The 13,329-nt window shown below is 44.9% G+C and overlaps 1 protein-coding gene across 12 annotated transcripts in view; it reads left to right on the top strand.

Annotated features, from left to right (window-relative positions):
- IKZF1 (IKAROS family zinc finger 1) overlaps positions 1-13,329 on the top strand; it is a 233,341-nt gene that overhangs the window by 165,375 nt on the left and 54,637 nt on the right. For all 12 annotated transcript variants that reach the window (XM_029589750.1, XM_029589749.1, XM_029589747.1 and 9 more), the window contains one exon: positions 1,518-1,643. In XM_029589750.1, the coding sequence (XP_029445610.1) occupies positions 1,518-1,643 (126 nt within the window). The remainder of the gene's footprint in view (positions 1-1,517; positions 1,644-13,329) is intronic.

Here is a 13,329-nt window from a genome sequence, read left to right as displayed (position 1 = left end):
ACCATCTTGCCCCCTGCTCTGCATCCAATGTCTTCTTCTGATGCGCTGCCATGACCATTCAGTTTTAGCGGTGCTAATGAAGTCCATCCAGATCCCAAAGGTGGTATCCTTTTATCTTCCTTCCTTAACAGATTGCTACAGTGAGTTATTTTGGCTCACCAGGCAGCACTGGCATCCTAGAAGGAGATAGCTGACTGATGCAGCCTCGTCTACTTCCAATGACACGCACACATGAGTTACAGCCATGGATGGATCCCCACTGTAGATGTCTGGGCATTGCGGAGCTGCTGTCTGCAGCTAGGATAGGAACACAGACACACACCCAAAGAGAAGGCAGCACTCTCAGTGTAGAGATAATTAGCCTTTTTTTTTTTTTTTTTTAAAGAGAAATAAAGGTCAGCAAATAAATTGCAGTGATACCTTTCCTATGGGACAAATGCTTTTTTAAAGAGAAAAACTTAGAAGATTTGTTTATCTTTTAAATCAAAGGAACCCAGCTGGTCATAATGAGGGCAGTTTCCGAAAGCCAATTGTGCTGGTAGATGGTTCTTTATACATGTAATTGCTCACCCTACCCATAGGTAAAGGGACACATGCTGTTGCACAGTACATGTTCCTTTTACCTGTGTTGAGTGAAGGCGATCCCAGTAACAGGTCTCAGGTTCAACGGGGTTGTGGACACTTGGTACCAAAGTGTGGTTGGCGCTGCCTAGTGGGGAGGAAAGTTATGAGTCACGTGCTGCAGCGCAGTGCACGCACGGGAATAAGCACAGGGCTCCTGTTACTGGACTTCCCAGTCACTCTGCAAGAATAAGAGCCACGGCTTGCCCACACATCACCATTCCAAGCATTCACAGCCATATGTGGAGTAGCCTAGTGGTTAGAACAGTGGGCTATGAACTAGGAGACCAGGGTTCAAGTCCTGCTGTTGCTCCTTGGGCAAGTCACTTTACCCTTCCATTGCATCAGGTACAAACTTAGATGGTAAGTCCACTGGGAACAGGGAAATACCTACAGTACCTGAATGTAAACCAATGTGATATCTCAGATTGAATATATAAATATCTGCCCAATTGACTTCCTTTACATATTCAGTACTCACAATAAAAGGGGCTAAGAAGGTCCAAATGTTTTTGGTTTTTTTTTCCCTGAGTTGACATCCTCACAAGGCAGTGGCCATCCTACTGAGTGAGGTCAGCTCCTGCAAGGATCCTTTGGAAGCCCGTGCAAGGCATATTAAAAACACTGCTGCACTTGAAACCAGAAACAGAGACCCATGAGGAGTCAATGAAAAGAAAGTGTTAGTGCACAGGGTGATATTTATGTCCTCTAGCACCATGCAGACTTCTCTGGCATATAATTGTTTTTCATGGTGTAAAGCCTTGGTAGCGTTTCACGTAGCTGAGCAATGGTGACCAGCTGGCCGGCTGCTTCAGAACAGTGCCTTGCAGTGTGTACGTGCCTCACTACCCAGGGATGTTGCTTAATTAACATGCACTGCATTCTGCTTTCTGCAGTTGGAAAACCTCACAAGTGTGGATATTGTGGCCGAAGCTACAAACAGCGCAGTTCTTTAGAAGAACATAAGGAACGGTGCCACAACTATTTACAGAGCATGGGCCTACCCGGCAATCTTTACTCAGGTAAGAGTTCAGAGACAAAAGAATAACGGCATGGCTAGCTCTAAAGAATAAGTGCTTTCCGGTCTCACACCCCTCACCCCGGGTGTTTCAGCAGAGCAAGGTTTGGGGAACAACGTTATGTGTCTTCAGAGATGGCTTGCAAAAATACCGGGCAAATGTACAGATATGGTGAACCTAACACCTCCTATTTACTTTTCCCAGTTGTTGTTTTCTTTTTTTTTTTTTTTTTTAATAATTTTTAGATGCTCTTCTATCTCTTTTCTTTGAATTCTATATTACTTTCTTTTTTTTTTTTTTTTTTTTTTTTCAGTCTAAGCCAATGGACCATCCTGTGGTTTGGTCATAGCACTATGTGGTGCAGTGTAGGAGCCTCAAGTGTAAGACTCCTGATCAGTAGGACATAAGAACATAAAAATATTAAGAGTTGCCATGCTGAGTCAGACCAAAGTCCATCGGTCCCAGCAGTGGCCAATCCAGGTTGCAAGTCCCCAGTAGATCCCCAATAGTTGATATCTTTCTCATATCTTACTAATTCGCATGTTTATTTACACCTTCAAAAAATCCAGGAAATTGTTAAGGCAAGACTTCCCTTTGCAAAAACCATATTGGTTCTCCCCCATTAAATCATATCTATATATGTTTTTAAGACTAGCTTCTACCATTTTGCCCGGCACTAATGTCATGCTCACCAGTCTATAGTCTCCTGAATCACCTGTAGAGCCCTTTTTAAAAATTGGTGTCATTTTGGCTACCCTCCAGTCTTCCGGTATTGTGGCTGTTTTGAATGATAGATTACAGAATCACCAGAAACAGGTCTGCAATTTCATGTTTGAATTCCTTCAGAACTCTGGGGTGAATATCATCCAGTCCCGGTGATTTGTTATTGTTTAGTCTGTCAATCTGATTTATTATATCCTCCAGATTCACAGTGATTTTGTTTAGTCGCTCAGAGTCATCACCATCAAAAAAAATGTTTCTGGTGTGGGTCTGACCCTAGCATCCTCCTCAGTAAAGATAGAGGCAAAAAATTCATTTAGTTTTTCTGTTATTTATTTTTCCTCCCTGAGCACTCTTTTACCCCTTGATCATCTAGAGGCCCAACTGACTCCTTAAAAAGGCTTTTTGCTTCGAATGTATTTGAAAAAGGTTTTACCTCTGTCGCAAGGTTCTTTTCAAATTCTGGCTTAGCCTGCTTATTTACATTTTTACATCTAACTTGCCAGTGCTTATGTTTTTCCCTATTTTTCTTATTTGGATCTGCTTTCCATTATTTGAAAGATGCCCTTTTGGCTTTAATTGCCTCTTTCATCTCACTATTAAACCATGCCAGCACTTCAGTTTTCCTTCAACCTTTTTTAATGCATGGAATAATGCATTAAACAATGTCCACATCTCCTGTAAGTTTTTAATCTTGTGAATTGCTCCTTTTAGGTTTTTTTTCTAACATATTTCCTCATTTTATCAGTTAAATGTTACTGCAGTGATTATATTTCCAGTGATTATGTCAAATGTAATTACATTATGATCACTGCTGCCAACTCTGCTATGTTTCCCTCTTCCCCCAGTTCTTTCACCCCTGTTTCATTGTAACTTTTACTTCTCTACTCTATGTTAATAGTAAGGTTATAACCCCGGTTACCTGTAAACCGACATGAATCTATATCATGAATGCCGGTATAAAAAAAAGCACTAAATAAATAAATTTTTATCTCTTGCACCAGGTGCTGTATTCCACTGAGAACTGGTTCCCCCTCTCATTGGTTCCATGACCAACTGCTGCATGAAGCAGTCATTGATGACATCTAGGAAATTTACCACCCTCCCTTGAATATCTTAATGTTGCATTTACCAAATCATTACTTGAATGATTTAAGTTTCCAATTGTGTTACTCATTTTACTTGCCAGTCTGATCTCTATTAGCATTTTACAGTGTTTCCTCATGCTGGCCAGGTGGGCGGTATTATATCCCCACTGCTTTACTCTTCCTTTTTACCCTTAGAATTTCTATACATAAGGATTCCAGGGTGCAGCTTTTTTTCCTGCAAAACCTTTATCTTGCTTGACTCTATGCCATTCTTAACATATAGTGCCATCCCACCACCAATTTTATCTGCCCTGTCATGTTGATATAATTTGTACCCTGGTATCACAATGTCTTATTTGTTATCCTCTTTCCACCAGGTCTCCAAGATATCTATTATGTCTATATTTTCCTTGAGTACCATACATACTAATTCTCCAGTCTTATTTTTCAGACCTGGCATTCACATACAGACATTTAAAAATAGGTTTATTTGATTTCTTTTTTGTATGTACTCACAACCTGCTTATTATCAGATGATACAGGCACAGTTTGGAGTCATCTGCATGCTCTGTGTTTAAATACATTTGGGCATTTTCAGCTTTTGTAACACCTCTTTATTGGGACATTCAAACTTTCAGGCCGATACAGTACAGTAAGGGATAATAGTGCGTCGAAAATGCTCATCCAACCCCCCTGAAACTAATAGCGCCTGCAACATGCAAATGCATGCTGATGACTCTATTAGTTATTCCCGCGCGATTCAGTAAGTAAAATGTGCAGCCAAGCCGCACGTTTACTTTCAGAAATTAGCGCCTACCCAAAGGTAGGCGCTAATTTCTCCAGGCACCAGGAAAGTGCACAGAAAAGCAGTAAAAACTGCTTTTCTGTACACCCTCCGACTTAATATCATGGCAATATTAAGTCGGAGGTCCCAAAAGTAAAAAATAATTTAAAAATTTTTAAAAATTTAAATCGGCTCGCGGGTTGAAAACTGGACACTCAATTTTGCCAGCGTCCGGTTTCCGAACCCGTGGCTGTCAGCAGGTTTGAGAACCAACGCCGGCAAAATTGAGCGTTGGCTGTCAAACTTGCTGACAGCTGCCGCTCTTGTCAAAAAAGAGGCACCCTAATTTGAATATTTTTTTTTAGTGAATCGCGTGCACAGGAGAGTGGCCTGTGTGCGCACCGGGAGCCCTCATGCGAACTTTACTGTATCGGCCTGTTTGTTTGCCAGTATCCTTTGAAGATACTTTTCTCTAAGCCATGCACTTCCTCCCTTTTCTAGTTTAAAAACTGCTCTATCTTCTTTATAAAATTAGTGCCAGCAGACAAGTTCAACCCTGATTAAGGTGGAGCCCATCCTGTCAGAATAGGCCCCCTTTCTCCAGAATGTTCCTTAGCTCCTAACAAATCTAAAGCCCTCTTCCCTGTACCATTGTCTCGACCACGCATTGAGATTCAACCTGCCTCTGGGCTCCTGTGTGTGGAATGGGGAGCATTTCTGAGGGTCCAACCCTGGAGGTTATGGATTTCAATTTGCTATATAAGAGCCTAAATTTAGTCTCCAGAGCCTCCTTCCTGCACATTTCTATATTATTGGTATCCACATATACCATGCATGATACCTGGCTCCTCCTCAGCACTCTCCAAAATCTTAGACCTAGATTTATCATTTAGCTATAAATATTCCAAAAATAGTGCCTGCGATAAAAAAAGGAGCATGGTTAGGGTCATTTTTGAGATACTGCACTATGCAGTATTTTAGTGTGAGAGAGAGAGAGCGCCTTTATAAGGCTCTCATATAGTGTAACGCAGGTTATTGTGAGTTTTAATGCCGGAAATATATACACCTTTTTTCCTGGCGTTATGCTCTGTGCGTTATGTCCGAAATGGGATTTGCGATAAAAATCACAAATCCCAATTCGAGAGAGCCTCTGGGGAGGTGCACATATTAGGAAAATTTTATATCACTGTAAGAGGGGCAACTAGTATCTTGGGGTGAGGTTTTGGTGGCGGCTTAGGTTTTGGGGTGGTGTTTTAGATGCACAGTCAGAGGTACGAACAGCACAGTACAGATCAGTGAAGATTTGATGTGATATGGAGTGAGGAAAGGTACACAAAGATGAGATGTGTACATTGTACTCTCAATCTAGTTTGATGCACTCTCTACCTAGCTGCTATCAAGCTAGGTCGAGAGTACATTGTACAAATCTCATCTTTGTTTCCCTTTTCCTCACTCCAAATCACATCAAATCTTCACTGATGTGTACTGTGTTGTTCGTACCTCTGACTATGCATGTAAACCTGCCCCCCAAAAGCTAGGCCACCACCAAAACCTCACCCCAAGTTACTAGTTGCACCTATTACAGTGATATAAATTTTTCCTAATATGTGCACCTCCCCAGAGGCTCTCTCGAATTGGGATTTGTGATTTTTATCGCAAATCCCATTTCGGGCATAACACACAGAGCATAACGCCAGGAAAAAAGGTGTATATATTTCCGGCATTAAAACTCACAATAACCTGTGTTACACTATCGCATGCAATGCTAAGCACCTCTTATTTTAATTTACTCTGCCCCAACTCCACCCAACTCCTCCCATTTGGGGAAAAATTTTAAATTTGCATTATTTATCGCGGGGGTTATGGCGTTATTGCGGGCGTTAGGGCCTAACACCCGCAATAAGGCCCTAACGTGATTTGAAAAATGACCCTGTTATATAGGTGGCACATGAGATCCACTACCCTCTGCACCAGGCAGGCAAGTTACCAAGTGATCCTCATGCCCTCCGCTATCTATTTTTCCTGATGAACGAATCACCAACTATGATGGCCATCCTAATCCTTCCCACCTAGGCCCAGACCCCTGGAGACATATCCTTGAGAGGCTAAAGCATCACCTAGAGGACATGTCCTAGCTACAGAATCACCTACTGGCACACCAAGGTGATGGTCTCTTTCCAGATTAACTTGCTCTTCCAAAATAGCACAAGGGTTGCTCGACTGGAGTTGGGCCTGCTCTACTAGGTCCCTGAAGGTCTCCTCTCTATTCCTGTTTAATTCAGCTCCTCCACTTCTGCCACACTGGCCTCCAGAGATCAGACTCATTCTCTGAGAGCCGGGAGCTCTTTGTACCAAATGCACACATCCAAACCTCTCACCAACTGGTAGATAATCATAAATGTGGCACGCGGTGCAAAAGACTGGATACCCCCCTTCCCCTCACTGCTGGGCTTCTGACTGCATCTTAATAGGTTGAGTTGCTAAAGACTTAAAAGCTGATTAAGGAGTGCATATGTCTCTCAGTTTAAGGGTTGTTAAATTTGACAGGGTTTTAAAATGTATTTATTAAATGTCTTTTCAATCTATAGTGACTAATGTTAACTAATGACCAGCAACAGGACTAAAGTTAGCCAATCACCAAAATCAGGATTAACTGAATGTTAATCTAAATCACTAATTTACTTTTGTCTTGAAGATTTTCCTCCTAGTGGGAGTAATAATATATATATCAAAAAATATGGCTGGGGTGGCTGGGAGGCTGGGAATAAAACCAGTGACTAGCTGCCCAGGAACCAGTACTCTTACTTTCTCAGATCAAGTAAGTAACCTTTGCAAATTCACAATTATAACAGTGGCAAACAAATACTAACTTTTACTAGCGCACAGAATTAATACAGTCTGTTTTCCCAGAACACACACAATTCTAACCCTGACAATCAAATACTAATCTTAAAACTAGCACACAGTATAAACAGCCAGTAATAGTTGAATCCTCCAAGACATTTTATTTCTCAAGATTTAAGATAGAGGATCCACTGTAAGCATTCCCTCTGGACCAGTGGAGTTTGTGTGGTTTTTACAGAAGTAATACGCTGAAAGTCGGAGGAAGGAATGGCTGCCCAGCATTACCGGCTTTTAAAAGTAGCAGAGAGGGTTCCAGTCTCTTAGGAGAATTCTTCTCCAGTCCTTACTCAGCAAATGAACTCCAGTTGACTGGGCATATTTTGGATTGGAAGTTTAAAGTGACAGGGGGTAAAAAAAGCCATAAACTTAACCGGGGACCTCCCGGAATGGTGGAGCATACTGTTGTTCCTAGGACCACTCTTCTCTCAACGCTCTGTCTTTCTCTTTTCTCGCACCACTCATATATATACATATAGAAACATAGAAATGACGGCAGAAGAAGACCAAACGGCCCATCCAGTCTGCCCAGCAAGCTCTCGCACTTATTTTTTTCATACTTAGCTGTTACTCTTGGCCCTTATAAGTAACCTTTTGGTTCTATTTCCCTTCCACCCCCACCATCAATATAGATAGCAGTGCTGGTGCTGCATCTAAGTGAAGTATCTTGCTAATTGTTTAGGGGTAGTAACACTCTCTCCATTGAAGGCCCTGAGGTGCCAGGGTTCTGTCCGGCAGGGAAGAGAATTCAGCCTCCAAGGCACCGGGCTCACAGGGGTAGGGACCAACACAGTCTCTCAATTGTTTTAGATTTTATTTCTCCACAGTACTCGCACTTAGGAACGCTCTTGCTTTTAGGGCATCTCTGAGTCTTAATGAAGTCTCTGGACACTCTGCTGGGCTGTTCCAAAATAAATGCATTGCAACCAAAAATGTCTCAAATCCAGTGGGCAACCAAATCTTCAATCAGGGTTCACAGGACAAACCCAAAACGTTCTGATGTCCTCAGACCTGCATTCTGAGCCAGTGTCTTTTCAGTGGCGAGCGCTAGGAACAATCACCCTGCCCTCCAGATAGTGGAAAGCAGGTTCCTAGTGTCAGGGGCGGCTTAAGGCAATTTGCTGCCTGAGGTGAGGGATGAGATGGCGCTCGCCCCCCCCCCCCCGGCATGGCACAGGTCAAATCATCAGGAAGGGCAAGGGGAGGGATCTCTTTGTACTCTGGCCCTTTTGGTGATTTCAAATGCTGTGGAAGGGGAAAGGCAGGGGTCAGAGTTTGCAGGGGAGTGGCAGATAGAGCATCAGAGTTAATGTTTATAGAAAGCTGGCAACCCTGCCACACTCCCAGGAACCCTAAGACCTGTCACCCACCTTTTCCCCAGCATTTTCCGCTGGAGAAGTGGGAAATGGGGATCTTTGTGTGGGACGCTTTCTCCAGGCTGGTTCCACGAACATTAGGCTACCTAGGCAAACTTTACAACCTTGTGCCCACTCTCCCCTGCCCTCATCACACAAAATTAAAATTTCTGTATTTATAATAGCCAGTTTTACATGAAAAAGGACACTGAAAGTCTAGGATTCGGAGATAAAAATGATCACAAATGATCACAATCCTTGCAAAAAAGTGCATATGGTATTAGGCCTATTGTAAAGCATGTTGAGTGTAGCTCTTTCCCTCAGAAAGCCCAGAGTATACTGAATTAAAATTACATATAGTAAACCTACCATGCTAAAAGAGCCACTGACTGCCAGCAACTCAAACAGTAAAAACCCTAAATATAAAAAAGTAATGCTGCAAATATTATACCAGGCCCTAAACAGGCTTCAAATGCACTCTGCGACTGGACTGAGCAGTAAGGGGCAGATTTTCAAAGGGTTACGCGTGTAAGATACACGCGTAACCCCTGAAAAGCTGCCCCTTCCACCCCCTGCGTGCGCCGAGCCTATCTTGCCTAGGCTCAGCGGCGCGCGCAAGCCCAGGACACGTGTAAGTCCCGGGGCTTTCCTGGGGGGGGCGTGTCGGGGGGGCGTGCCGCGGCCGGCGCGTCATCGGGGGCGTTCCGGGGGCGGGGCCACGGCCGTGGTTCCAGCCCAGGGGTGTTCTGGGGGCGCGGCCGCGGCCTCCAGACCAGCCCCCAGGCCGGAACATGGCGCACCGGCAGCCGGCCTGGTGCGCGCAAGTTACGCCTGCCTCGGGCAGGCTGAACTTTTGAAATAAAGGTTTGGGGGGGGCGATTAGTTAGGGCCGGGGGCGGGCTAGTTAGGGGAAGGAAAGGGAAGGTGGGGGGTTCCGGAAAGAAATTTCCTCCGAGGCGCTTCGATTTCGGAGCGGCATTGGAGGGACACGGAGGGAAGGCATGCTGTGCGGCTCGGCGCGTGCAGGCTGCCGATTTGCGCAGCCTTGCGCGCGCCGACCCCGGTTTTTTAAAAGATACCGCGCTCGCGTACTTTTTTTATATCTGCCCCTAAGTGTTCCAAAATCTTGTAAACACAGAGCTCACCTTGAGCTCTGGTAAGCATGCATCATGAAAGCATTCCTTACTGAGAGAAGAGCAACAGAGGTTGGCTAACCAACTTGCCACTTTCTGATTTTATTACTCGTTATTTTATTTTTAAACAAAGAGCTCTGGTTCCCAACAACTAGTGTAGAAGCTCCAGCCGCAATGGTCTAGTCAAATACTGTGGGCCACTTCTGAGCTAGAGGATGTAGTAGCAGAGAGCTCTGCATGCCATGCTCTTAATCTCTCTGGGGCCAACGCAATAAGACATGCGTTGAAATTGGAGCTAATTGTCTGTGCGTAATTTTTTTTTTTTTAGCATGCGCGACAAAAGCAGCAAAAGCAGGTGCCTCCACGGGATATGCACAGAAAATCCGTGCAAAACAAATCTCCACGCAGATATGCACGCTAAAACACACACTGAACGCTCTATGCAATAAACCGCTCATAAACTCACATAAACCCTATGATTTATTCTCAGTTGAAAGCCTTTAAGATAGTAGTGAATTAGTGGTCTGGGAGTGGGACTGAAGGTGGGGAGAGCAATGTCTATCCCCTTCATGATTCGTCACGACCGCGTGGGAGCTATAATGGCAGGTGCTGGTGAGAGGGGGAAATACAGCAGAGATTTGGAAGGAGCTACAAAATCATTCAGTGTCTCTGGCATGTGCTTGCTCACACTAAAAAACCTGCTTAATAAAACCTGCACTAACGCCTGCGCGGTTCTCTGCATTGCCCATGAATAGTTAATTGCCTATTTTGCATGGCATTAGCATGGACTCGTGCTAAACTAGTTGCAGCTTTTCGAGCGGATTTGTGCACACGTCTTTTTTTCTGCACTAACCACATTATTACATAAGATTAGTGCAGGAAAACATGCGTGATGCCACTCGCACAAACCTGCGGCAAGTCTGCCGCAGCTTATTACTTCGACTCCTCTGAGTTGTAGCATCAGAATCTGCCATGAGTGATGTTTGTAAAATGTTACTGGGACTGCTACTTATCATTTCTAGAGCCCTGTACACACACATAAGAGACAGTGCCCTATCTGGAAAAAAAAAATAGAAGTAAACATCAGCTAAATTTTGGCCACTCTCTGTAAGCCTCTCCAGTTTCTTTCTCTCTTACCTTTTCCTTTCCAAGTGCTAAAATGCCAGCATGCTGTCTCCAAACATTGTTTATTAATTTTCCATTCTAAATCCAATGGGGCAGATTTTCAAAGACATATGCGCTAGAGAGGGTTACGCGCACGGGCCTATTTTCAAAAGGCCGGCGGCGCGCGTAAATCCCCAGGACGCGCATATGTCCCAGGGCTTTTCTGAATGGGCGGGCATGGGGCGGGACGGGGGCAGGGCAGACAGTCCAGGGGTGTGGCGTGGCGATCCGGGGGCGTGGTTGGCCGGTCCGAGAGGTGTGGCCGAGGACTCTGGCACAGTGCCACTGTGCCGGGGAATCGCGCGCCGGCAGTCGGATGGTGTGCGCAAGTTATGCCTGCCTCTGGCAGGCATAACTTCCAAATCAAAAGTACGGGGGGGTTCTTTAGGGCTGGGGGGCGGGACAGGGAGGAGAAGGTGGGGGGGGAACGGGGAAAGCTAGCTGGTTCCCCCCAGGGCTCGGCCTGCGCAAGGTGCACTAGTATGCACCCCCTTGTGCGCGCCGACCCCTGGTTTTATAACATGCGCGTGGCTGCGTGCGCATGTTATAAAATCGGGCGTACAATTTGTGCGCGCGTATCTTTTAAAATATGCGCCAATCTGAATTTCAGCCATTTGGTCTTTGAGGTGTTTTTTTGGGGGGGCTAGAGCAAAGAGAGGAGGAAAGAGGAGGAGAGGAAGCTGAAAGGCTGACAAAGGGGGAGGAGATAAAAGAGGAAAGAGAAGTATGAGGCAGCAGCCACAGAAGGGACGAAGGAAGAGAGGGGAGGAAATTCACATATTCACAGGACAGTGGCAGCCCTTCCAGTCCCGGGTGAATATTGCAGTCATCAAAGTAGGGAGAGTCCTTCTGTTTCAAATGTATAGAAGCAGAGAGATGGGAATTGTTAATCATAAAAGTAGTTGTGTGGCTGTGCAGTTGCACCATGATAGTGATACATAGGAACAATTTCAGTAAAGGTGGAAGTGATCTTACTGATGCCATTGTTAAAATTAACTACAACTCCCCCCCACCCCCCTTCACCTACGCACACACATGGAAATAAAGAAACTGTTCAGTCTATTCAGTATGTAAAAAAAAAAACAAAAAACAGTAAACCATCACTTTCCCCCAAAATCACATGCACCGAATTCTTGTTAGGGGGAGATGATTCGGGTGCTGCTGCCATTACCCCCATTACCTCCTTCCGCATCTCAACCTATTAAAAAAACAAACATTTGTAATAAACCGTCTTAGGCCTCACCCTCCAGTTAAGAAGCCCTATTCCTTCACAAAAAAATTCCCTCACCCCCTCGGACCCACCCTCTTACTGCCCGAATTCCCCCTCCCAAGGCTTACATGAAATCCCGTGGTCTAGTAGGGACCGGTGCAACCCGGACTCCCTCTTGTCTTAATGGCACCATTGTCTGTTTCACATGAGAGCGAGACAAAGCAGCACCTGAGATGAGCCAGTGCCATTTTGAAAAATGGTCTCGGTGGAGCAGGACTTCCAGGATTTCAAGAAAGCTTTGGGGGGGGTGGGGGCAGACATTTTTTGGTCAAGGGGCTGGGGTTCTTAACTGGAGACTACCTAAGGGGGCTTCTTACTAATTTTTATTCTTTTTAACGAGTTGCGTTGTGGGAGAGAGGTTGGAGGAAAGGGCTCCCAGTAGATACCCACCCCCTAGGGATCTTTAAAGCATTCTGTTGGGGGGGGGGAGCTTTTCTGGAGCCGTGTGACCCCTTTAAATTTTAATCCCAGGAGCATCAGAATGAACTGCAGCTTAAGTTTCCAGGAAGAGTGCTGCACATGAAGACGTTTTTGCACGCTGCAGAACTTGCAAATTCCACCTGTTATTTCCATTTTAGCTGCGCTAAATTGTTGTGTGGGCACAGTAAATGCCGTTCGCTGCATGCAGACACGTTAGTATGGCTTAGTAAATAGCCCCCCCATGTGTGTGTGTGAGAGAGAGAGGGGAAGGTACATGTACCACATGGCCTCACGTTTCAACACCAGCCACTGCTGATTCTTGTGTTGGCATTGATGATGAGCTAGGTGCTCAAGGAGCAAGCGTGACTTGCAGCAGAAGTAGAAGAGCTGGCAAAAGCGTTCTGGTGCACGCAGGGGTTGGAAGGGACAGCAAGCGGGTCATGAGATGTGTAAATTGCAGGGCACGATCAAAAAAGTCAGGCAGCGGGTCAGAAAATCCTCGTAAGCTTTTTATTTCATTGGGGTGCAGGGACACCCATTGGCCGCCCATACATAGCACCTGTGGAGCTAACTTTAAAATAATATAGAAAACACAGAAAAGAGGAACAAAAAAAGTTAAACCATTTTTCTTTACATCAATGGTTCATTTTTTACATTTACTTTGAGCGAGTCAGATTGTTTGGTAGCAGACGGTGCAGGAGAAAAAGCTGAAATTGTAACTTGATGTTGGGGGCTGTGGGGGGTACATGTTTCAGCCTGCCTTTTGCTGCCAGGTGCTGTTAGTGGGAAGCACTGAGGGTATCAAGCCATAAACAAACGCTTATTACCCGTTCACCACAGCTAGGTTCCTTCCT

This window comes from Rhinatrema bivittatum, chromosome 2 (genome assembly GCF_901001135.1).
Source record: "Rhinatrema bivittatum chromosome 2, aRhiBiv1.1, whole genome shotgun sequence".
Lineage (NCBI taxonomy): Eukaryota > Metazoa > Chordata > Amphibia > Gymnophiona > Rhinatrematidae > Rhinatrema > Rhinatrema bivittatum.
Note: the sequence above shows the minus strand (reverse complement) of the source record. Positions and strands in the feature narration are given on the sequence as shown.